Below are 27566 nucleotides of genomic sequence, written 5' to 3' on the forward strand. Positions count from 1 at the left end.
TGGTTTAATATTCAAAAATCAATTAACATAATCTGTCACATCAACAGACTAAAAAAGAAAAATCACATCATCATATTAATAGAGAAAAAGCATTTGACAAAATCCAACAGCCATTTGTGATAAAAAAAAAAAAAAAAAACTCTTAGCAAACTAGAAATAGAGGAAAACTTCTACTTGATAAAGAACATCTATACAAAACCTATAGTGAACATCGTAACCAAGAAACTGGAAGCTTTCTTACTAACATCAGGAACAAAATAATGATGTCCCTCCCCTCTTACCATTGCTTTTCAACATCATAGTGGAAGTCTTAGCTAATGCAATAAAACAAGAAAATGAAATAGAAGTATACAGATTGAGAAGGAAGAAACAAGCATCTCCATTCACAGATGACATGACTGTTTATGTAGAAATTCTGAAAGAACTGACAAATCTGTATGTTGTTTTGGGTAGTACGGGTATTTTAACAATACTAATTCTTCCAATTCACGAGTATGGTATAGGTCTTTCACCTCCTTGGTTAAATTTATTCCTATGCATTTTATTCTTTGTGATGCAATTGTAAACAGAACTATTTTCTTAATTTCTCTTTCTGGTAGATCATTACTAGTATATAGAAATGCTACAGATTTCTGTATATTAATGTTGTATCCTGCAACATTACTGAATTCATTTTTTAGTTCTAATAGGTTTTTTGGTGGAGTCTTTGGGGTTCTCTATGTACAGTATCATGTCATCTGCAAACAATCATGCATACATATGTTAAAGTGGCAGGATAATTCAGTAACTTAACTTAGGTTATCTATAGGGAAAAAAGTAGAGCAATCAAGAGATAAAAGGTAGACTTTTCTGAAAGTAACCTGTTATGCAGATTTAACTTTAAAATCATTAAATGCCTTATTAGCACAGTAGGCATAAGCCTCATAACTGAAACCACGGAAATGTTTTACATATCTAAAAAACAAAGTTAAAATTGAAAAATCCTAAAACTAAGATCAAAATGAAATAAATCAATTCAATATACCAATTTTGTGGTTTAACCACATAGACAACTGTTCAAGAGACTCAAAATGCAATAATTTGATGATATATTCCTAACAAACACATTTCACAGATATTTCCCTCACTTAGGATATATCCTAAGAACTACAAAGACATCTTAAACTGTTCTAAGTAATCATATCATTAGTAATACTATTGTTAATTGTTATTCTGGACCTATTAAATATAAGATAATGCAAATGAATGTCAACAGGGATTATTCAGCAAAAGAGAAAACTGATATAACCGTAGAATCAAAGAATTAGGTTAAAGTCCTGCAATTCTATATTTGAATTATTTGAACTCAAGTTTGTTTGCATGTTTTTAAAGAGAAGATACATATATATTTCCTACGTGAAATACAATGAAAAGCCCTAAAAATGACTAATCTAGTGGTTTCCAACAGCAGTGGTCCTGAATACTATCTCCCAATTAAAGAACCAGGGTTGTAGGGGAAAAAGGCTAATTCCAAGTAGAGGGTATAAAAATACACACAATGAGCTGGGAACATCTTATCTTAACAGAAACAAACTATCAAGGACTACTGAGGCTGTGTCAATACAAGGCAAGATATAACGGGACTTCATCAAAATTAAAAATTATTTTTAAATACACCACGAAGAAAATGAAAAGGCAAGTCACATACCAGGAAAACATATTTACAATACATATATCCTACAAATGACTGGTGGTATTCAGAACATGTAAGAACCACAAATCTGTAATAAGATAAATAGTCCAATTTATAAGCAAAAGACATAGACACTCCATGAATGACTGAAAAATTGTGCTGAACACTGGAATTTGACACAACATTGTAAAATGATTATAAATCAATAAAAATGTTAAGAAAAAAAAGACATAGACATTTCACAAAAAATATATAAAAGGACGATAAACACATTAAAAAATGCTCAACATCACTAATCATCAAGAAATGCAAATTAAAAATCAGTATACTACCCACTGAAATAATGCCAAATGTTAGCAGGAATGTAGAGCAACTGAAACCCTCATACACTGTGGGCTGAAATGTAAAATGGAATAACTACTGTACAACTATTTGGCAGTTTCTTAAAAGTTACACATACCATATGACTCAGCAATTCCACTTCTAGGTATTTACCCACAGAAAACAAGTATCTACACAAAGACTTGTACACAAATGTTCATAGCAGCTTTATTCATAACAGTCAAAAACCAGAAAACAACTCTAATGTCTATCAACTGGGGGATGGATAAACAAATTTTGATATATCCATATAACAGGACACTAGTTCACAATAAAAGGAACAAATTATTGATACTTACTGCAACATAGCTGCATTTCAAAAGTATTTTGCTAAAAGAACTAAGACACAAGAATATATTTATCTGATTCCATTGTAGTGACAGATCAGAAGTTGTCAGGAGCCTAGTTTGGGAGGGGACTGACTCTAAAAGGACATGAAGATATGTTCTGGGTTGAAGGAAATGTTCTTGTATCTTGATTGTGGTGGTGGTTTTAAAGGTGTGTACATTTGTCAAGACTCAAATGGCACATTTAAAATGAATGTTTTATTGTTTGCAAATTATTTACAATAAAGTAAATTTTTAAAAAATGCTCAGGATCTAACATAAAGACCTCCCATAACCTAAGGAAGGGACATTTGAATAACAACAAAAAGAATGGAAGAAAAATAGTGGTACTAGATTAGAGACATCAATAAGAACTCATGGTTAGCTTAACATAGATACAGATGGTTACTAGTAATATTTATAGGTAAGTGTGTGTATGTATATGTATATGTATATGTATATGTATATGTATATATGTGTATATATATATATACACGTGTGTGTACGTGTGTGTGTATATATATGTGTGTGTGTATGCATGTGTATATATATATATATAAAAAGGTTACTATACACACATTTATTTCTTTGCTCTGTCAGCTGAGAGGGCCTAAAACAAACACCACCCCAGTAGGAACAAACACACCCAGCACCCAGATTTTAGATCTCTCTTGCTCCTAGCCATCAAGAGAAAAAGCCCATTCTATCCACACGGAGAGAAACAGGTCTCCAGCTGACTGTCAGCATCAACAGTCAAGAGAGTGAAGAAATCTTCAAATGATTCCAGTACTTTAGCCGAGGTCCCAGACATAAAGGAAGATCTAAGCCATGACTACTGTATCCTTTCTGATTTCCTGACAGAATCCATGAACAAAATAAATGGTTGTTTTATGCCAAGGTTTAGAAACTGGAATTTCTTTTAATGCTATCAAAAATACATTTGCAGATCATATCAGGCTAAAAATGTATTAATTTTTTATATGAAATGAACATTTTTATCTACATTTAAAAATCACTATAATCATTCCAGTACTATACACTATCAAATTTCTACCAGGTGGTATATATTATATTTCTATTTATACCCTTACCCTTCTGTCGTAAATCTTTCCCTTTGAAGCAGATAAACAACACTCATCGGTTCTACTTAATCCTACAGAGAATCACTTTTTTAATTTTTAGTTTGGTGACTCTCTGCTCTTCGTGTTTTACATTACTGTGTTTTATTCTTTCCAAAGAATTTTCACAAGTACATCCTCACTTGGTTCTCACCATAACTTGTGACATACTGGTGCAGGTATCTTTATGTTAGAGGTAAAAGGCAAAGCCAAGAGACTTAACTCAGGATAGTCAGTAAATCTGTTAATAAGGCCTGCTAACTTAAAGTCCTCCACTGCATCAGTCAGCTTTGTATAACAGATATAGTCCTATCTCCTCCCTTAGTCAGTATCACTTTTTCCTCATCTAGCCAGAAATATCAAGATAGAGAAAAAGAACAAAGTAGGGGATTGGCTGGGGAGGATGAGGAGGGGGTGCACAGTAGGAGAGACAGGAATTGAACTGTGTAAGTAACTATGAAGCAAAAGTAATCATTATGTGTATAGTCTGGGAGTTAAGAGTTCCCGGAGACAGGAAGCTGCATGCTAGAAATTAGTTCTCAATTCAGAACATCAGAGAACCAAGCATTAAGGGTAGGTAAAGATCTGTTTTAGTGTGTAAAATCATAATCAATGATAGACTATAAAATATCTGAAAAAGGCTGGAAGCTGAGTAATCAACTTGAGATTCAGCTAAAGACGGCAATCTGAAAAAGTAATCTGCATAGTAGTCATCTTAAACAGATCCAGAGTGGAGGAGAGAATAAATATCAAGACTAAATAGATTCTCTGAAGATAAGTCATCAGGTTGAGGTAGGGTAGGAAATAGGAGCAAATGATAAAAATGACCCTTTGAAAAAATACTGGACAAGGAAAAAGGAGTATCATTCTGAAGTCTCAAAAGAAAAACTTCTGAAAATGACTTATTATTGAGACCAGAGAAGGTCATTAAAATGACAGATTAAGAAAAAATATTTTTAAATATATTATACACATCAGTTGAAACATTATTCCAACTGTTTTAATTTCACATATGAGAGAGCAAGCAGATTAACAGAAAAGATAAAATCATGAAAAATACTGGAGATGGATGATGGTAATGACTGCATAACAATGTGAATGTACTTAACATCACTGAACTGTACACTTAAAAATGTTTAAAATGGTAAATTTATATATATGTTTTACAATTTAAAAAAGAAAAAAATTTTGAAGATCAATATATACAAATAAACTTAGACCACTGCCCATCTGCTCTGAGGTAAGATTTTAGGTGAGCAAAGGATGCGCACCTCACATCTCTAAATCCTAAACTAGATATTGTCCCACACTGATGAATTGTTTAATCCTTTCTTGAATGTAGCTGCAAAGCTTCTCCGAAGAGACAGGTTTCCCGCATAGCACATGCATGCCCTGATCACCAACAAATGCTTGAATAGTCCTCCTATCTGATTCTATATTCAGAGGTCTAATTTTGCTTTCAAGGCTGTTTTCTTTATGCTTGAATTACATAAAATAGCAAGCCTCTGCTATAGAAGAAAAAATTATTACATTTGAAAAGTTCTACAGACTGATTCAAAGTACCTAGTACAATAAAAACACATAAATTGTTTCATAAATGTTTTAAAATACTATTATTGTCCGTGCAAGTAAAACAGTGCCAAAAATTAGTTGTCCATGGTGCCATGAGCCTAGTGTACTACAGGGACCACAAGGCAATTCTCTCTCCTTTCCATCTCAGTTAATGGCATGGGAAGCCTGTATTTAGGCTTAACACCTCCCCTCCACTTCTTTTGGTAATCAAATCCTATTGACTCCACCTCAAAGAAGCCTCTTACTGTTTAAATTCAGTTCCATTATGTTAAGTTTGACTCAGCTCACCTACACCAGCCAGTATGTCCAAAATACTGCCAATGCCACATATGATCAACATAAAAAATTATTAACAAGATATCTGACTTTCTTATTTTCATACTAAGTCTTTGAAATTTAGTATGCATTTTACACTTATAGCACATCTCAATTCAGACTAGCTACACTTTAAGTGCTCAATAGCTACTAGACAGCACAGACCTGAGACTATCAGGAGTTCTGAACACTGGCTGCATATCAGAATTGTTTTTCATTTATTCAGTAAGTGAACTTACTAGCTCCACGGTCTACAGGTGAACTGGAAGAAGAAGACACATCTTCAGCCCTCATCTCACATACACATACTATTAATTCTTCCATTCTAAGCACACAGCTTCAAAGGTTCTCAAACATACTAGTCCTTTCAAACTCCTTATTGTTACTGCGTTGGTTTTCTTCCTCTTCCTAGACTTTAACCTCTTCCCACCCAGGGCAACTGTCATTTCTCTCTGTGAAGTGTTCTCTGGTTCCCAGGCAGTTACTTATCCCCTCCATTGTGTGCGTGGCTTATCTCTCTGACATACTATCACAGACTAGAACTACAATTTATCTATTTATGAATTTGTCTCTCCACAAAATCAGGGGTTATCAACCTCATAACTCAGACACACTGGAATTGAGGTCAGTGGTAGAGAAGCAGTAGAATTACAGTTAGTTGCAGAAAATCACATATATCCTATTTTAGCTATGCTGTTATCTATGCTATAGTTGCCCCTACCCAAACTAAATCTGTTTTCCCATAGAAATTCATTATGTGAAGATCAAAAGTCACACGTTACAGTAGGTAATGTATCACAAAAATGACCAGCACCTGCTTTTGTGCCAGATCCATCACTCAAAATAATTAACACCTGGTGCCTGAGTTTATTAACAGTTTTCTCTAAGTTTGTATAGTGAATTCCCTAAAACCTGACCATTCTTGAATCTTAGTGTGCATGAAGCTTGGTGCCTTTGAGGGCTTTCTCATCTAGGAAAAGCAAGAATTGGGCTTTAAATTTCTTAACAAAATACCAGTTTTGCTGTCTACAAAATGATATGCTGAACATATAAATCTTTATGATCAACAACCACTTACACTGAGATACCTGTTAAAAACCTAAATTTCCAATGCTTATGTTCATTTCTTATTGAGAGCCTGAAACCAACGTATGTTAGAAAAGGCTAAGAACTATTCTAATCCCAGTACATACTATTAAGCTGTCATCAAGGAATAGCCAGTCATATTATTTGTTTTACATGTATTTTCTTCACAGTAACACAATAATACAGCTATCATATCCATTTTACAGATTAGGAATTTTTATTTAACTCTACTATCAGTTTCCTTAAGTAATGTGTTCAGAATATGAACTCCAGATGTCTGCCCTTTACCTTAACTACAATCCATGTCGTAGTGTGCTGGAGCCAGTTCACAATGACTCATGGAAGACAAGTAAATTTTAAGGAACTGCATAAACTATAATTAAAAATTAAATTATATAAACTAACAATTAAATAAATAATATTAATAACAAAGGTAATACTTATTCAAAATTCACTTCCTAAATATTTTAGTACATTTTATTCTTGTGGCTAATTATATTTATTATATATATGTATGTATGTTTGTGTGTGTATTCCCACACTTCCCAACTCTGTATTCAGTGATACCATTTTGGGAGCTTGAAATTGACCATGATGAGAGTATTTACACCAAAGAAACTGGTAAATCCTGCAAAGTTTTTTTTGTTTGTTTGTTTGTTTTCTGAGTGTTTGTTAAACATCTACCAGCAAACCACAGAGTCCATTCATTATACTGAAGTAATACTCAAAATACGCACACTCAGCTCCTACCTAGAAATTCGAATTCAGCAGATCAAGGGTAGAGTAACAGCATGCATATTTTGAAAAAGACCATCTCTCCTCCAGAAGAATTTTGATACATACCTCCAGCTGAGAACTACCATTTGAGATTTCCAAAATGGTTTTATGTATCATATCAGACATTAGAAAGCTACATACCTAAAATTATATTACTTTAAGTCCCCAAATATGTCTTTACAAACTATGAAACTGGGACACAGCTTTTTTTCAAGGATCAGAATAGTCAAAAGAAGGTTTCTATATATCTTAAATTACAAAAAGGTTGCTGCTTTACATAATTCAATAACTTTCATAAAAAGACTACAATGAGACATCCAGATATCCATATGCAAAAGAATGCAGTTGGACCCTTACCTCACACCATAAAAATTGACTCAAAATAGGTAAGTGGTTTAAATGCAAGAGCTAAAGCTCTAAGATTCTTTGAAGAAAATCTGGGCACAAATCTTCATGACTTTGAATTAGATAACAGTTTCTTAAATATGACACCAAAAGCACAAGGAACAATAAAATATAGATAAACTGGATTTCATCAATTAAAAATTATTTGTTTTAAAGGACACCATCAAGAACATGAAAAGACAACCCACAGAATGGGAGAAAAATTTTTGCAAATCATAAGGGGCTTGTATCCAAAATATATAAAGAATCCTTAAAAGTCAACACTAAAAAGACAACTCAATTTGAAAAGGGACAAAGGATCTGAATAGACATTTCTCCAAAGAAAATATACAAATGGCCAATAAGCACATGAGAAGGTGTTCAACACCACTAGCAATCAGGGAAATGCAAGTCAAAACTACAAGGAGATTACCAATAGGATAGCTATATTAAAAAGTTAGATAATAAATGCTGGCAAAGATGCAGAGTATTGGAAACCTTACACACTGCTGGCAAGAATGTAAAATGATGCAGCTGCTTTGAAAAACATTCTAGCAGTTCCCTGAAAGGTTAAACATAGTTACCATATGATTCAACAATCTCACTCCCAGATATAAACCCAAGAAAAATGAAAACATATGGTCACACAAAAACTTGTATATGAATGTTCATAGCAGCCTTATTCACAAGAGCCAAAAAGTGGAAACAACCCAAACATTCATCAACTGATGAATGGATAAACAGAATGTGATATATCAATACAATGGAATATCATTCAACAAAAACAAGGAATGAAATACTGATATATCCTATAATCTTTCATGAACCCTGAAAACATTATGCTAAGTGAAAGAAGCTAGTCACAAAAAACCCTACCTATTAATATGATTCCATTTATATGAAATATCCAGAATAGGTAAATCGACATTGACAGTAAGTGGAACAGTGGTTGCCTAGGACTGGTGGTCAATTGTGGGGGTGGGGAGATGACCACTAAAGGGTATGGGTTTTTTTTTCTGGGGTGATGAAATTGTTTTAAAATTGATTATGGTGATGGATGCATGACTGTGAATATAAGAAAAACAAGTGTACACTCTAAATGGGTGAACTTTACCTCAATAATTATGTTGCAAATGTACACACAAGAGCATGATAAATTTCTTTAAAAAAAAAAAAATTAGCCCTGGGAAATTTCCATTCCTGACAAACATCTATATTTTCTTTTAATCAATAAACTACATCATAAATTGTGCTTCTCTTTTGGCTTCATTGCCAGGAAATTCACCAATAAATTTTGTTCTTATCATGTTTTTCTTTTCTTTACCTAAGTTTTCTAGTTCAGTTTCTGTCACCACCATGCCTTGCCTTCATTGTGTTAATTTAAGAGTGTTCTACTGTCAGCCACTTCAATCTTTCTTGGAAGCAGGCAGGAGATGATGGCTGGCTGAATTCTGAAAACTTAAGAATACATTTAGATACTCATAATGTCCACCAAGGTACAGAAGCCCTATGAAGTTCAGCTTGAGATCTGTCAACCAATTCCCTTCACCTTAACTACCACCGAGAACTAAAACAATCAGAATTAAGAATTCTTCCAGAGGACTTTTTCCCTCTAAATTACATTATCCACATAGAACATTATAATCCAACAGTACACATTTACCATGTATTTAGCACACAAGATAGTATTTAAAATAGAATTTAAATAATAAATCACTACTGAAATTTAACTTTGTTTCGGGAAATTCATTCCTACCCTAACAGGTGAGGATGAGTCCTCTGTATTTCGTTTCTGGGACTCAGTGTCCACATCTTGGCGCTTGTTCTTCATTCTTTCTCTAAGATCCCCTGTAGGTCTTTCTGGTGACCTTTGAACCAAAAAACAAAAACAATACGAAAAACAAAACAAAACAACAAAAATCTATATTTATATGACATTTTATAAGAGTTTATTTACAGAAATAACCTCATAAATCTCTATTTTTCTACTTTCCATGGCTCCTAAAGTTCAGAAAAAATAAATTTCAGCTTAAATATTAATACATAAAAGATAAGAGCATAACTTACAAGTTTTCTCCCAATGCCAATCAAAATGCATATATTAAAATTCCATGGAGTGGCAGATATTGGTGATATTAATAAGAAACTATGTATGACCTGAGAGAAAGGAATTTGTAATTAACAGCTTAATGTATTTTTCTATTAATCAAAAAGTAGGAAGATAAAGTTTTTAATAATACTGCAAAATTAATGTAGAAGGAACAGAATTATAATCTTCACATGTGTGTGGATATAACATCAACAGCTGAAGAAATATTCTATGCACCTCAAGAATCAAAGCAAATATAGGAGTTTGTGTTACTCTCGTAACTCTTCTTAAATTTGAAATTTTTTCAGAACAAAAAGTAGTTAAAGAATTTAAAGCAAGATTTTCGACAGTTATTTTATACTCTGCTGTAGACAGTTTTCAATTAAGGAAAAAAATACATATTTATATTCAACACTGGTAAAGCTTCATAATTTATACTACCAATTTGATAAATGCCTGTTCAATTTTCATACCATCACTAATTGAGAAAAACAAAGCAGAGATAGAAAACACACTGCCTTTAAAGACTATTCCTAGAGCACCTTTAAAAGAGGGCAACAGATGTTAAGGAATATGCCCCTCTTTGGCCACCAAAAATGCTGTGTGTAATATTTTTTAGAAGATATAAATAAATTACATAAATATTCACATCTATTTCAGTAGTTGATCAGTCAAAGCAATTCCTTTAATTTATAAATCAATACAAATCACATGGTTAGTGAAAAAAATAATTTCAGTCAATTCACTTTAAAGGATATCATTAACATTTGCATGCATAATTTATAGATCTATATTAAGTGTTTTAACAGTTAAAGCTGAACTTGTAAATGGAACTTCTTATTAAGAATCAGCACTTAAATGCTTTAAATTACAATGTGATGCACATGTAAATTTTATGTGCCCTAATTTCCTTATATAATAAGACAGTTTATTATAAACTTCTTCCCATCCCAAACAGCACCTAATAGAGTGCTCAATGACTTAAATGACTTGCGACTAAAGCATTTCTGAAATACATTGCTTCTCTTTTGGTCTTCGAATCACACTATGAACTATATTTTTATTCCTCACAAAAAAAGGAGAAAATACACAAATATAAAGGAACTTATCAGGGGGAAAAAATACACAAAATAGCAAAATTATAACAAAAAATCCTTTATTCTAAATCTAGTAATGACACCATTTTTTCTATTTTAGACAAATTTCTCTGCCCACTTTCCTCACAACCATCACTTGTATAAAAATTTTGAGTCAGTTAATAATAAATTTCAAAGATGAAGTAAAGCATGTATTAAAAATTCAGTAATAATATAAGCAAAACATTAAAATTACTGAAACAGTTTCCCCAGGTATGTGTTTATACAGGTGTTAAACTTACAAAGACTAATTTTCCCACACTGACAGAAGGGACAGATGACACTCTAAATACAAATAAAACAGAGTATTCAGCATCACAAGTAAACTAAAATGTACAACAGTTAAGTGAACAGAAAGTCAGCTGATGCTAAGGGTGTGAATTTTAAATTCTATGAAACTTCAAACTTTATACACATTGACAAAAATTCACCCACTTAAAAAAAAAAAATCTCCAAATGCTAATGTTCAGGTTTTATACTGTTGTTGGAGCCAAAGCAATAAGCATACCTAATTCTAGGACTGGGTAAATTATCTGTTTACCAATCAAGTTTAAACTGTTTTTGTGATAATCTGTACATATGTTACATCTTTAAACACCATAACAAAATCATCATGAGGGGACCAAAAGAAAAATAAGATTTTTATTAGGAAAGTCTAATTTGCCTTTTTTAAAGGCAAAATGATGTTCTAAATAGGTAGTACATTTATCCGCATATAAATACATATTTTCATTACATCAAGATATTGTGGTAAGAGATTTGGCAAATGCATTTTAACCTACAGAGCTTGTATCAGATTATCTTTTGTCAGTAAGATTTGAATTTAGAACATCTTAAAAAGCTAAAATTATATCCTATTTAAATTTTAATATTTTAAGAGTTGAAAATAGTCTCTCCTCACGAAAAACAAACCCCTGAAATTCTGCTCTCTTAAACAGCACTTAAATATATGATGGGGGGGAGGGACACAAAAGTAACTCATACATATATTACAAAGACAAATTTTTGAGCAAATAAGTTAATTTTAAAGCAAATATTTTATTAGTCTTGAAAGTAACAACTAAAAAGATCTTATTGATCTTTGACTACCACAAAACAGAATATCTGACCAAATACATTGTTGTATTTCAGATTTTTAAACTAGATAAATTACAAAAGCCATCTTCTAATAGTATATGAACGATTCAAAGTTCTCAATTTACCTTCTATAATTGCTGCTATAACCTTTACCACGGGGTGAAGGGCCATGTACGAATCTACATGTGTTTCCATAGAGGCAGTTGCCAGTCTTCAGCCAGTTACGGCACTGTGTCTAAGAGACAGATATTACTATGTAAATTTCATATGTATTCATATTTACTTCTGGAAAAAAGATGCTAGTGGGACAAAATTTAAATAAATGCTATCAAAATTCCAGCTAACTTGAGATATACTACTCCCCAAATAATAAGAACATCAGGAAAAAAAAAAAAAAAAGAAAAACCCATAAATCCAATTGCTCATCTTACTCCTTTTCATGAAACACATTTTTAAAAATTTACTTTACCAATATTCCTACAACAACCTATGCACTCTTGTGATAGAAATAAGAATTTGATGACAGGAAGCAAGAGAACCCCTGTGACTGTACTAGTGACAACTCACCTCTGCTGTACTGCCAGTGCTGGGTCCAAGCCTCTCAAATACACTGGGTCTTCGGGATGTGCTATCAGATATGGTCTTGGTATTTTCCACTGTGACCTTCCTTCTAATTTTTGACATTTTGTACTACTTTAACCAAAAAAGAGAGAGGCAAAACTGTGAAATTCTTTAGTTTGAAGTAACTGAGCCCATAACTTACAAGTGATAAAGTAATAGATAACTGCAAAATGACAGGGGATTTTCCTCAGAAGAAAAAAAGCCATGAGAGGTCACAAGTAAATACAGGCTACTTCTAAGACACACCTTATTAGTGAATTAGTGAACCACTCTAAAATCTTTTGGCTAGAATTTCACCTCTTCTGCAGAGTGAAGGAACATGATTCTACTCACACAGTTAAGTTTTCATTGTACATTCAGGTTTAGAAAACACACTATAAAATGTTCAGTTTCTAAGTTCCTTATAAAAGTTGTTTCCATTTTTTTAAACTATCTTTTATGAAAGATAGTAGAAACTATGTTATGAAACATAGTAGAAACTGTGTTTTATATAGTTTAAATGATGACAATAACTATGTTCCAAAAATCAACCTAGGAGAAAAATTCCATTTAAATATTTTATTTATCTTACAGAGCCCAAAGGAAAACAGTCTAATCAGAGATATTTATTTTCCAATAATACAAAAACCAAAACCAAAACAAAACTCAATGTTGATAAAACGACTTGCTTTCAAAATAGGACAAGTTATAGAACTAGAAAAAGTGAAGACGTTTTGATAATCTACACTGCATTGACACAGAAGTCAAAGGTGCTAAAAGAAATAGAACAGACTATTTTACAATTATTAGTAATAAGAAAAGACAAATTATAAATATATTTTACAAAAGTAAATAAAACATTAAAAATTAAAATATACAATCAGGTGATTCAACTGGAAATGAAAATATCAGACAACAGCACTATGATATATGTTAGAAAACAACAGTAAATTCTAGACCTAGAATAATCTAGAATATACTACCATGGGAAGTGAGTAGGAACTGCCTAAGAGAAAGAAAAAGGAACTGAACTATATCACACGTTATACACTAAATACTAGTTGAAATTCTGTTAGTAGTGAAAAGTTACTATAATGAATGATATCAGCTAAGGAAGTAAAAGCTCCATTTGATAAAGAACTGATCTCTACAAAGTTCACAAATGCTCTTTAACATAGTTTCAAAGTAAAGTCATATCACTTGAAAGGAAATTAAATCATGGTAGTACAGAATCAAAACTTCTAAAAAAAAAAAAGCATAAACAATGTTTGGTTCAGTTAGATATCTTTTCAGATCACATTTTTAAAAGGTCCAAAAAATAAGGACAACATCTGACAAATGAACAAAGATAATGAAACAAAAGTAAAATATGATATGATACAACATGGTAGTTTTAAATTGGAAAAATGTATATCCTTATTTTTTAATGTACAATGTAATCATTCATTACAATTACAATTTTTAGTGATTCCAAAAAGTTAGAAAGTAACTTCAAAGTAATCACAAATTTTTAATTATGTAGCGAGTCACATAAGTGAATAAGAATTTGCACAACATTAAATCACTTATGTATCAACTGTTCTTCAAGTAAGGAATGATAGGGTTTGCTTTATATATTAGAGTTAGTATTATAAGGTAATCTTTGATATAAGTTTTCGTAGGCTCATTCCTAGCCCAAATGTGAATTTATAAAGGAAAAGTTGGTATGATTTACTGAACATTAAGAACTAAGGAGCTGAGAAAGATCTAGAAAATGTAGAGCTTTAACTGAGAAAACAACTTTTTCACAATTTATAACTGAGTAAGATTGAATAAGAAGTAAGTATGTAACAAAACATGTGGAAGAAGTTAGAACAAAAACAAATTTTTAAAGTGTCATTATATGTTACTATAAATATTAATATAGAGATGTACATTGAACTTCTCATTCATCAATTCAATTTTAAAAACATTTATTAATAAACTTAAAAATGAATGGGTTCTAAAAGTTCCTTATTAGCTATTATTAGTTATCTAGAACTTGGAAAACAGGCACACCATTCCACCACATTGCCTCAAGATGACTAACCCCAACCTTATATTTTTCCTTCCAGTATCAGTGGAAATAGTTAGATCTACCCCACTCCCAAACCCCCATCCCCAACATGCCCCTACTCCCAACACACCCTCTTCCACAAAAATCAACAGTAGTGTCTTCCACAATTGGGGCAACAAGCTGTTTATTATTATACTTGAAACACTGGTCATCTATTACCTCCTTTCTTGTTTTTCTGAGGGCTCCAGGTATTATTCACTCTGTCTCTATTCCCATCTATAACCTGTTGCTTGGATCAGCATTCCTCTCTTTGACCTACTGCTGGAAAGCATGGTCTCACAGCTTCTCTCCAAATCTAGATCCCTAACATAAGCTTTGAAGACTTCAAAGGATTTGAACTACGACAGACAATCAAGTGAGAACTAATGATCCAATCTTACCCCTCTTCTATTCCTGTCACTAAAAAAAGTTACTTCCCACAAAGTTGTTTTACAGGTGAAATCAAAAACTACTCAAGATTCACCTACATAGTGATTATCCCAGGAATTTTACTTCTGCTACTGTTGAATCTCCCAACTTAGGGAAGAACAGCAATGAAGTAAAGATGTATTCTTCTCTTTTCTCAGAGTCCAAGAGTGTCAGACCTTGGCCTAAAATGACACTGAATTTGAGTACCAGGTCTAGGTTACAGGGAGGTCCTAGACAGAAAAAAGAGAAGAAAAAAAAAAATCTGAGGCAAAAAGGGAAAAAGCAGGAACTGAAGCTTTCTAATTGATAGAGGAATTCTTCTGATCATCTATCTAGGAACTTCTAATAGCAGTCAACAATAGCAAATTATCTAAATATTATTATGAAACATTTATATTTTTGCACAAAATAAAAAGTTTTATGCTTGCAAAGAACATAAAATAGAGTATTTTAATTCCTATTTGTCTAAATATTATATACACATAATCTACAATGTACCAGAAAAGCATTTGCTCATATATATTCATTAATTAATTAAAAACTATGTTACTATCTAATGTGACAGAATATTCAATCTACAAATATGGGCCCAAGAAGAAGGACAAACTGCAACAGAATAAAATGTAGATTTGACTTGGGGGCAGGAGGAGCACTTTTTCAACTAATGTCTGAACAGGCTTCAATAAGAAGCAAATGCTTCAAAGTATGTGAGAAAAATTAGAAACAGTAAGACAAAAATGTGTAAGTCTTCCCTAGCTCAGAGACTTGAAGGTTTCCCCTCTAGTTTTCAATTTATTCTTCAGTTTTAAGTTGCCATTGACTTCTACTCACATTATCAGGTCTTTCCCAAACACCAGCATTATCAAAGCCAGAGTGACACTGGTGAGTCTATTGTATTACTTTCCTATTTCTCCTCTCCATTTGCAGAGTAAATAAATAATGGAAGTTTTTATATTTTCAATTGAAAAAGAAATGAAAAACAGGGGATATAAAGTTTGAATACACTAAGATACAACAAAAAGTCTTAATAAATGGGAAATGTCCCCATTTCACCAGAAATTTACAAATATCACAATGTACTCATAGCTTCATACTATAAATACGGCTAAGAAAGGAGAAACATACAAAGATCTCTTTCTCACTCTTCTTTTTAATAATTTAATAACTATTTCTGAAGCCTAATTACTAAAATCTTGCCAATAAAACATTAGTTCTAGTATTCTCACTTCAATTCATAATTAAATCTTTTGAGGTCTCATCTTCCAGTAGCATAAATGAAAGCATAAACTACTTCAATCAGGATAAACAGCACCATTAGATTAGGAAACTGTCAAAGAACTAAGCATTTAAAACTACATAATTACTGGTACTAACTGGTAGAAAAATAAACCCCTATCCACTGACATTCTAAAATTAAAAGAGTTATATTAAAAATAAGACCCCATCATATTTATATTTCTTATTTTTGAAAGAAAAAAGTTTATTTGATATAGTCTGAGAACTTTTTAACAGAACTTCTTAAAAAAAAAAAAAACTTTCTTGAACAATCTTGCAGATTGCTCATCTGTAGACTAAAACAATTTCAAAAAAAATTGTCAGAGCTAAGATGACTACAGAGGGATGAGGAATGCAATACTGTAGCACTGTGCAAAAAATACATTTTGTTAAAAAGCCTAGGCAGGGAGAACATAGCATGCCAGCAACTACTATAAAGTGAAGTAAGCAGAACTGTAACAAACAAAAGCACCAAAAAGAATAAGTGAAACTTTATATACCAACATCAGTTAACATTTCAACTGCTACTAAGTATCTGCTGAAATAGCTCCAACCCAACTCTATATGAAAAGGAGAGTGAAGGTTGGGGGAGGTAAAAGACTAATACTCACTGAAAACCAATTCTATAAATAAATACGTTAAACAATTTTGCTTTCTAAGTGTAAATGCCAATGCATAGTACAATACAAATTAATACCGATAGCTTGTTAAATTTTTAGTAACTTGTACATAAATTAAAATAGCATCCACCTGTTGGATTTTAGTTTTAATTTACAAATACAAAATTAGATAAACTTTATCTAATTTATCTAGTTTAAACTGGATATAATATGCAATCAACGTTGATTTCGAATCACCAATAATTAGTAAGCCAGTAAGAGGCACGCATTTCATAAAACTAGATCCCCACAGTAAAAGATTTAGTTTCAGGATGCAACTATTTTTACAGACACAAATTGTTACATACCTGCTTCTACAGTCTTAGTCTCTTTGAAATTGTCATATCATAACTATTTCATTAAATTGGAAATTTTCGAAAATCTAAAGATATGTCCACAAAACTGCCCAAAATATTGTCCCTCAGGTACTAAAGTCAGCAATTTCAAACTAGACTCCTACAATTGGCAACATAACGGCATGGATTGTACTGCATAAGCATTTAGATTTACTGAAACCGTATTTTTTTTTTAACTTTGAAAACTTGAGGTATGTAGACTTTTCCAAAAGTCTTAAAAGTATTTTTTTAAAAAATAAAAAACCTGAAGAGATTGCATACACTCATAATTTTCAAAGTAGTTCAAATGATCTGAAAACCTTGAAATAAAACCGAATGGCTCGACACTACGCTCCACAAACAAGAACCTATTGATATCATTCACGTAATATCAACTCTAATTAAAATTTCCAGCCACATCAATTATTTTAACCTATTTGGAGAGAGATACTGCCAAACATCAGATCCTCTCCTTTCATTCTACCTCCCCCGGTTTCTGACAGACAGTTGCCAAAAGTAACAACCAAGGGGCTGGGAAGATAAAGTAACACTCCTCAACTCTGAGGACCTAAGTCATTAAATTATTACCGCCAGGAAATAAGCAAGACCAAATATAACCAAACGTAAGATACCTTTGTGCAAAAGGTCTGCGTAAAGAGGGAGCTTCTAAATCTAAGACCACATTCCGGCACCCTCCCATCGCAGACAAACGCGAATACCGCGCAAGGGTTCCCGAGCCCACAACAAATGGTAGGGATCCAGCACCGCCTTCCGTCTGAATCCACCGATCCCTTGAGGCAAACTCACAAGATCAGAACGAGGGCGAGAAGCGAGGCGTGAGCACAGGAATCTACTACAGAGTTACGGGTGGAATGCTCAAAATCCTGACGTGACCCAAGCAGGGATGGGGAACAAGCGGGACCTCCCCATCCCGGGCCCGCCCAACCCCTTTTCTCCGGTACGCGCACCAATTCACAGAATTCAAGCTTACCTCCTCCCCAAGCTCCCTTCGCAAGCGCAGTCCGGAGGCGGCACCACCGCCACGGCTCCGAGGAGCGGGGGAGACGACTCTGTCCCCGCGCCTGGCCCCGGGAAGACGACGACGACGAAGAGAAGGAGGTGCGCGCGCGGCTCCCGGGAACCAGTCCTCGGCTAGCGGGGGGCACTCAGGACGGCTGGGAGGCGGAACCCTCCGGCCGCTTCGCCAGGGTCAAGCGAGCCTGGGACGCAGGAAGAAAAGGAACGAAGAGTGACCAGAAAATAAGAAAAGACAACGAAAACACTTCCAGGCCGCTAAGAGGATCCCCTCAAAATGCCGCCGGAAGTCAAAGGTTTGCCCTGTTCCTCTGTAGACCGAGGCTGCTTCCGGCCGCCAGATTAGTCGTCAGCGAGCAGGCACCGCCCCTTCGTGGGCACGCCCCGCCACGGGCGTAACGTGCGGTCGAAATTACCAAACTCTGCTCTGTGAGTGTTCCCTAGAGAAGAAGCCCGCAATCCCGGAGAGCCAGAATTCCCAATTAAAAGTGAATTCGAGGGAGTTTTCTCCTTTAGTTACAGAATTTCTTAACAATAAACAGCTGTTGTCAATGTGCAAGTCGCCACATTTGTTATCGAAAGTAGCTGTAGCTATTTATACGCTCAACAATGTTTTTATTGAGCAGCTGAACTGGAGCGGCGGGAGGTGTTTGTCCTGTTTTTGAAACTCCGCTTTCTTGGCCATCGCTTGTTGCAGTGGAGTAAACGGAATGCACGATTGTGTTTTTAAAGGCGCAAGCAGAAATTTATTGAAAATTTGGAGCAGAAATCTCTCATGAACTTCTGACAAACTTTTCCTTTTCTTGTTTAGGATCTAATGATCTGCATAAAATTAGTTGTTAAATTGCTTGAGGTGGCTAATCAAATGTCGCCAATTAAAGAAAAAAATCAGGACTTCTTACAAATTAAAAAAAAAAAAAGGAAAAGGAACCCTTGTCTGCCTTAATTTTAAGGTAGCATTTATTTTGTTCTTTGACAAAACCAAGAAATAGGAAAACCTTTTAGCAAAACTAACGATAAAACTTAAAAAGAAACTGGTACAATGACTTGGTATTCCTGGAATCAGTCAATTAAAATATGGGAACAGACTGAAAAAATCAAGGGCATTAAACATTCCTGATGACATGCGAAGCTATCTTAGAGACAGCAGCGAGAGCTTCTGTACAAGTAGGTTTGATGTAACGCTCTGGCAGCAAGAATCCGTATCTGCCTGTATCTCGAAGTTCAATTGTAAATGAATATTTGATGCCCAAGTCATAGATCCAGTCATCCGAACCTCCAGGAGCTAGATCTACAAGAAGAAAAAAAGAAATTACGTTTTTGAAATTCAGATGTTTCAAGTTAACTAACAAAATGGATTTTTTTCCCTAAAAATGAAAAATAGCTTTGCTTTTCTGATTATTAAATAACCTAAGTTTCTGAAGGAAAACAGGTTAAGGAAGAAAATATAAATTACCCATATATCCCTACCAATGAGTGATAATCATCATTTATAGTCTAGAGCTTTTTTTTCAGTGCATGCTTTAACATAATTTTTTCCTATGTAAGATCATTCTATGCATGCTATTAGGTAACATTTCTAAATATAATCTATCATGACTAGCTTTATGTATTAATAAGTTCAAATCTACCTTATCATTTTTAATGATCTCACAGCTTTGCATTATAAAGTTAAATGTAATTAATTTTAATAACTATTTATTTGAAGGGCTTTAGATTTCTTCTAATTAATATAAACAATTCTGCAATGAACACCTTTGTTTATACATAATTGCTTCTTTGTTTCTTTAGAATATTCTTTCTGAGAAGATTTGCTAGTCTAAGGGTATATAACTTTTACAATTGTGCTACATGTTGCCAAATAGCCTTCAAAAGAATTGAACCAATTTATATCTCCATTAGCAGGGCATGAATGTGCCCACTTACACTTCCCACACCATCTCTGGAAATGATGCATTTCTGGCAATTTTATGGGTGAAAAATAATATCAAATTGTCTTACCTTATGTTTGATTATCAGTGAGTTGAACATTTTGTTTGATATATTTATTGTCCATCTTTATGTTTTTGGTCAATTGTCTTTGCTCATTTTTCTTCTTGATTCATTTTATATATTGTTTATTAAAGCAGCATTAGTGTTATTAGCCTGTGTAACATGTGGATTTTTTTTCTTACTTGGTAATTTTGCTTTCAACTTAGTTTATGGAAGGGTTTTTACATTAAAATATTTTATGTATCCGAATTTGTTTTAGAGAAAGACATGTTAGTAATCCAATTTTTAAAAATTTTCTAAGTAACTTTCCAGTGTTTCCAACCCTGTTAATTGAATAATCTAACATTCTTAACTATTTGAAATGCCTTCTTTATGAGATAGTAGATCTTATATATCTGAGTGTCTTTCTATGCTCATTATTCTATTTATCTGTCTCTTCCAGGCTCAGTTCCTTCACAATGAACATCATTAATTATACATAATTTCTTGTTTCTTTAAAAGTACTATAATTAAAACTAAACAAAAAACTATACTACAGGTTTATAATGTTTTGATACTTGATTGGAGCAAATTCTTTCTTATTAGTCTTATTTTTCAGAATTTTACAAACTCTTCTATCAAATATATTCTTTCAAATGAAGTTCAAAGTCATTTAAGTGTTCACTGGGGTTGCATTAAATTTACAAACAATTTAGAACGACAGACACATTTTTTAATATTGCTTTCCTATTCAAAAAAAAGGTAGGTTTCTTCTTTTATGTACACCAGTAAAATTTTCTAGATTTTTTCATAGAAATCATATGGATTTATATGTGTGCACACATACACAATAAATCTATATACATATGTATGTATCTATATGTACATGTCTGCATGTGTATACATGTATATGTAGGGAACCAGTAAGAGCTTTTTTTTTCATTTTTTCTTCCTGATTATTTTTGATATATAAGAAAGTTATAGATTTGTATATATTTAGTTCATAGTCAACCACCTTACTCAAATCTTTGTTACTAATATTTTTGGTTTTCTATTGTTTTCCAGGTAGACAATCATATAACATGCAAAATGATCATTTTTTCCTCTTTCTAATAACTATACTTGAATTAATTACAAAGATGATTACTGAAGCATTGTTTATAGTATTGAAAAATATCTATCAACAGTGGATTAAAGTTATTCATTCAGCAAATCTTTGATAGCTATTAACAATATTTGTCATTTATTCTTCCAGCTATTTTTCTATACTTAGAGAAAAGGAGAGAGAGAGAAAGAAAGGGAGAGAGATTTGTGCTGAATGAATGAATTCATGGAGATGGAATGATTTCATCAAAACAGGGAGTTAATCTATAAACTCATTCCAGCATTGAGGCACTATGTTCATGCTTTGGGGGAAAACAGAGAAGAGGATGGGAGTCAAGAAAGCTCTAAATTATGAAAGGAAGTTGTGGGGTTCCTCTGTGACAGAGCAATGACCTGCGTCAGCAAAGGCAGTATTAGACCAGTGACATCAAGAGACAAAGAAACCATAGGGACCAATCTGGCCCCAGGTTGTTTTAAGATAATTTGGGGTGATTGAGGAGGAAGAGGAAGATTCTAGGCTTTCTACTAATAGAGCATCTGGTGCTCAGGCAATTTACTGAAAATAATATGAATGTGATTATTAATGTGAATGTGTTTTTACCCCCTTGTAGGTCATACCTGTTAAAGGAAACTCTGGGACTTTGAATATATTGTCTCAAAGTATTTTCACAAGCCATCCCTTCTCCCTGGTTTTCCCACACACCCTTGTTTGGCAGCCACTTACCAGGTAGATCTCCCAGACAGGTCACCTACCGAGAGAGACCTTCCCAGGCCACTTGAGCTAAGTAGCCTCTCTCTCTGGCAGTCATTCACAAACCCATAAACCTATTTTATTTTCTGTACTTATCAGTAAGATTATACTATATTGTACTACTTAATTGTTTACATTAGAGATTGGCAAACATTTTCTATAAAGGACCAGATAGTAAATATTTTAGGCTTTGAGGGCCATGTAGTCTATGCCACAACTACTCAACTCTACCGTTATGAAAGCTGTCACAGACAATATGCAAATGAATGGGTGTGGCTGTTTTTGAATAAAACTTTATTTGTGGACACTGAAATTTGAATTTTATATAATTTTCACATGTCACAGAATCTTATTCTTCAACCATTGAAGACATGGAAAAATTCTTAGCTCACAGCCTATATAAAAGCAAAGAGAGGACTGGATTTGGTCTGCAGGTTATAGTTTGCTGACACCTTGTTACATGCTTCTTTCCATTCCTCTTCTCCCATCTCCTCCTCCAGTTTCAAAAAAAGAAAACCTGTCTGTCATCCCGTTGTGGATACAAAAGAGTCCCTCCATAAATATCTTCCAGCAGAAATTAATTTAAAATATTTGTTAAGAATTTGCCATGTACATTTTCTCATCAGTGTGATACAAACACAAGACATTAAACTATAGCGTGCTATGAGCTATACTCTTGGACACAAGCTGTCACTAAAAAGCATCTAATGTAAATGGTGTTCCTAGGTTTGAATAGTGTTCAACCTGCACAACCATACATGGTAGCCCTAGGCATCTTAAACATTCTTTTGATCCTTTATGACCTTTTATGCTTCACTCAACTAGTGTGATACCAATTCTATAACCCCTCCTCTAGAGCAATGAGCATAATTTCTTAAGTATCATTTTGGTTTCTTGTTAGTATATTTATACGTTAATACAGCCTTGTTCAATGCTGTCATAGCTATTATGCTCCCATTTCTAATTGTTATACTCCAGTTGTTGTACATGTGACCTTGTTTAAAGATTCCACTTAGAAAAATTAAACCCACACAGAAAAACCAAACACACAAATTTCTTTAGTACCTCACAGTTCTCCAAGATCTTAAGAAGAAATACTTACATAAACTTTCTGACCCACTGCCATGTGTATATCTGGTATTTCTATTAGTATTTGCAATAGCATGGACTGCTTCACTGGCCACCAGAGACTGAAATCAATAGTAGATGGAATTTCAGTTAATGTGCAGCTTTAAAATAGGACAGGTAGAAGTTTCTAAATCATACATTAATTGAATCAAACTGTATATATGAAGAAATAGAGAGTAGAATGGTTGTTGCCAGGGGCTGGGGATGTTAGGGAGAAAAGGGAGATGCCAGTCAAAGGATAGAGACTTCCAGTTACAAGATGATTAAGTTCTGAGGATCTAAAATACAGCCTGGTGACTATAGTTAGCACTACTGTATAATACACTTGAAAATGGCTAAGGGAGTAGAGCTTAAATGTTCTCACAACAAAAGAAAAACTTGTAATTATGTGAGGTGATGGACTGTTAATTAACCTTATTGTGGTGATCACTTCACACTATATGTGTATCAAATCATCACATTGTACACTTTAAACTTCTACAGTGTTATAAGTCAATTATATCTCAATAAAGCAGGGAGAAAGGTCTACATGAAAAATCTGCATTTATCCAAGAAGTAAATTGAAAAGAATAAATTAACTGTTAAAAATATTTTTCTCTTAATGGAAAATTACAGTTGGGTGGCTTTAAACATAGACTCTTCCAATATATTGAAATTTTTATTTAATTTGAACAAAAAAGAATTCTCACATGCCCTTTTCAGGAATTCATTTATTTTGTAAAACATGATATATAAAACAGAGTTATACTGTAAAACAAAGTGTAACTGTATTTCAAAGGCAAACAGCTTGGGGTTATCCCGTTCCTGGGCAAAATGATCACCAAACTTTAAACCCAGCTCCTCTAAACAATATACATACCCGAGGCATGTATGATTCCCTTTCCATCCTTTTCACAAACTCTATTTTCTTTTTGTGTAAAATGTCTAATAACTCCCAAAGACTCATCAGACAAAAAAGATTATGTACCTGGTGTGCAGCAGAATAACAACTCAGTCCCTTGTATTCCACTACATTTGTTTCTAGCTTATGCAGGTCCTTTCTGAAGTTGGCACTAGCATTATGGGTATTTATTGCCACTCTCTTCAATGACCCAAGGACTATCAGTGGATATCATGCTGTGCCATTTCTTTGAACTTCCTGTATCATTCACCACATTTCAAAGAAGAGGGAAGGTCCTGTCTCAATGCTGAAATTAGAGTTGCTTTTAATAGGACCAAACCCTGCAAGTTAGGAAGATCAGAGTGTGAACAATTCTCAACGCTAACATCAAATTGGTAAGTGCTGTGCTGGAACTTGATCTTGGCAGGCTGTTGTAGAAAGCTAGCAGCCACAAACAGACCTACAATGCTAGAGACTCTTGTCTTTGTCCTGGTTCGTATGGCTTCATATGCAGAGCAGGTCAAAGTGGAATGGTTCCCTCCTGACGTTCAAGGAGCTTGTCTGACATTTTCCTAGAGAGTCCATCTGCTGGACTGAAGTTCATGTCCTCAAAGTAAGGCACAGGTTTTATAATTTCTCAGTGAACCCTGACCCAGGGTGATTCTGAGTAGAGTTAGATCAAGACATTAAGCAACCTACCCTTTGTCTTCTAGAGAAGAACTTTTCCCCCCAAGTTTTTGATTACTGAACTAGGCTTTTTTAAATATTGTTTTTGAAATGCTAATAAGAAAATGAATCAAGCAGCACTTACCAGTTCCTCGTGGTCTTTGGTTTTGCTTCTATTATAGGAATATGGAAACACTATCTTCTGGGAATATGAATGCATGCTGATGTAAGCTTTAATGTGGTTGATGTTTCTTCTCAAGAAATCAGCCACCGCCTTCACTTCTGGTTCCGACTCTGGGTAAAGTCCACAGTAGGTTTCCGAGCACGAGAGACTTGAGGCACCTTCCTCTGTAGTGAAATTGGTAAGAGTGGAATTATGAGGGGACACATCACAACCCACTGTCACTTGTGATCTCCCTGACAGTATCTACGGTGTAACGTTTTTAGATAAATGGATTCGCTCAAGCTCTGTAAGGTACATATTCTGATGTCCACTAAATGTTGTTAAGGTTTATTTTGAATTCAAGTATTTATACGCCCTCACAGCCAACAATCCAACAGTTACTGCCTGAGGGCAGCCATCTGGCAGCCTTGAGAAAGTGGCTAAGAGAGTCTCAGAGATGCCGGCCCTGCCTTCAAACTTGTGGTTATGTGAGAAAAATAAACCCCATTTTCTTTAATCACTGTAAGTTTGGGTTTTCAGATGTATATAGTTTGAAACTTACCAATTAATATAGCCCATCGAAGAAAAGTCTCATTTGGGAACTCAGAAAATGCAGTCTGTCTTCAGTGCTACTTCTAATTTGCTAAAGTAGTTTAGTAAATAAAATGGGACGGTGATATTTGGAACCAGAACAATACTTGTTCATTCCTTTGAGAAATTATAGTAAACATCACTTCGGATGGTGGCCTGACCCCCAGCACTTCTCTTTCCCACACTTAATTCACAGAGGTGGAGCCCCCAGAGAGCCACCTCTGACCCAAAATACTGTTCCTTCTTGGAAGCAGTCTATTAGCTCCAGACTGGGTCCTTTACTTGTGTTCTGCCAATCAGAATCCCTCCACTGACAATTTAAAATTGAAATGCAGAGTCTAGTTTTAGTCCAGTTGCTCTCTTGAACAAATAAGATAATGACAATAACACTGCCGGCTGACATCCAAAGAGCACATGGTATATATGTCAGGAACTCTGCTAAGATTAACAGGCAACATCTCATTTAATCCTCAGCCAACCTATGAAGTAAATGCTGTTATTTTAGGAGATGCAAACTGGGCACTGTTGGTGGTAACCATTCTTTACAATAAGAGGTTATGCAGCATATTGTGAATCACTCAATCACTTGATTCCAATCTTGGCTTTGCCATTTAATAGCTATGTGGCTTGGGTAATTTTTTTTTACCCTATGAGTCCAATGTTGATATGATACAAATTAGTCTTTTATAGGAATGAATAACAGTAATGAAAGATGAGGCCTTAAATGGGACACCACTTTTAGACTTCCATTATGAGGACTGTTTGGAATCCCCATTCTACATAATATCAACAGAACTTTTGTGGCCCAGCAGGGAATCTGAATTGCCCATATGCTCTTCAGCTTCCCGAAGCAACCAAATCAGACAAATTCTTTTAGTTCAGTAAGTGCTTTACATAATGAAAAACCACTTGTGGCACAAGATGGGCATCTGGCACCATCAACTTCTAACATGCTGGAAATTTTCATTTCAAATATATTTTTATTTTATTTTACTTTAAAGAATGCCATTTACTAATGATGTGTAAGGCACTGATAATTGTTAAGACTCAATGGTGATTTTTTTAAAAAGTTCTAGTCTTATAAGCTGTTTATTTTCTGTCCTCCCAAAATTCCTATGTGGAAGCCCTACCCCACAACATGCTATATTTGGAGACAGAGCCTTTAAGGAGGTAATTAGGATTTAATGAAGTCATAAAGGTGAGACCCCGGTCTAAAATCTTCAAAAGAAGAGAGAAACACCAGGGAGGCTCGCAGACAGAGAAAAGGCCATGTGAAGACATAGCAAGAGGGTGGTGTAAGCAATAAATTTCTCTTGTTTGAACCACCCAGTCTGTGGTATTGTATTATGGCAGCCCTCTCAGACTAAGATACCCCTCCCATATTCCCATCTTAACATACACACATACACACACACACACACACACACACACACAATTTTAATACAGAGGATGGGTAAAATGAACATAAAATGAATAAGAAGGCTTGATCCATTACTTCCTGTTAATAAGTGAAGTATTCTTTTAGATTCTCTACAAAGTATAAAGGCACATTCTAGTTGCAGGGTCAAGGAAGAGATAAGATTTAATTCTTCTTTCTCATTATCTTGCCCACATAGTACTGAAGAGACACTCAGGCACTTAGCCAAAAAAAAAAAAAGAGAGAGAGAGTTCCTTACTGTTACTTTTAGTTTTATTTAAAACTCTCTCTTGTCTATACGCTTGTTTTTGACTCTGGTGATATATATAAGAATACAGCACCAGGCCTGATTGGGGCCTGAAATATTTCTTGATGGCAATAACAGAAGATATTTTGACTACTGGGCTATTCCAATTTGGTAACATTGCTTTCACCATGAAAAACGTTAAGTAATATAGAGAACGAACTCACACCTTCCTCCATCTCCCTGAAAGCAGACAATATTCCTGAGTGCCTAAATCAATATTCACTGAGAACCTTAACTCACTCAAATCA

General features: G+C 34.1%; 2 protein-coding genes across 11 annotated transcripts in view; both read right to left on the reverse strand.

Annotated features, from left to right (window-relative positions):
- The window catches only part of ZC3H13 (zinc finger CCCH-type containing 13), a 93799-nt gene extending 74870 nt beyond the window's left edge, over positions 1-18929 (reverse strand). For 5 of the 10 annotated variants that reach the window (XM_032496136.1, XM_032496135.1, XM_032496133.1 and 2 more), the window contains exons 1-4: positions 18297-18929; positions 12501-12626; positions 12059-12168; positions 9388-9499 (exon numbers count right to left, since the gene is read on the reverse strand). In XM_032496136.1, coding sequence (XP_032352027.1) covers positions 9388-9499; positions 12059-12168; positions 12501-12617 — 339 coding nt within the window. In that variant the 5' untranslated portion in view covers positions 12618-12626; positions 18297-18929. Of the gene's footprint in view, positions 1-8955; positions 9090-9387; positions 9503-12058; positions 12169-12500; positions 12627-15095; positions 15267-18296 lie in introns of those variants that run through there. The other 5 variants (XM_032496130.1, XM_032496129.1, XM_032496131.1 and 2 more) reach the window with 5 other exon arrangements.
- A 141-nt stretch (positions 18930-19070) lies between these two features.
- CPB2 (carboxypeptidase B2) overlaps positions 19071-27566 on the reverse strand; it is a 34833-nt gene continuing 26337 nt past the window's right edge. The window contains exons 9-11 of the mRNA XM_006187348.3: positions 24986-25188; positions 23269-23356; positions 19071-19631 (exon numbers count right to left, since the gene is read on the reverse strand). Coding sequence (XP_006187410.1) covers positions 19447-19631; positions 23269-23356; positions 24986-25188 — 476 coding nt within the window. The 3' untranslated portion in view covers positions 19071-19446. The remainder of the gene's footprint in view (positions 19632-23268; positions 23357-24985; positions 25189-27566) is intronic.

Source organism: Camelus ferus, chromosome 14 (genome assembly GCF_009834535.1).
Source record: "Camelus ferus isolate YT-003-E chromosome 14, BCGSAC_Cfer_1.0, whole genome shotgun sequence".
NCBI classification, from domain to species: Eukaryota; Metazoa; Chordata; class Mammalia; order Artiodactyla; family Camelidae; genus Camelus; species Camelus ferus.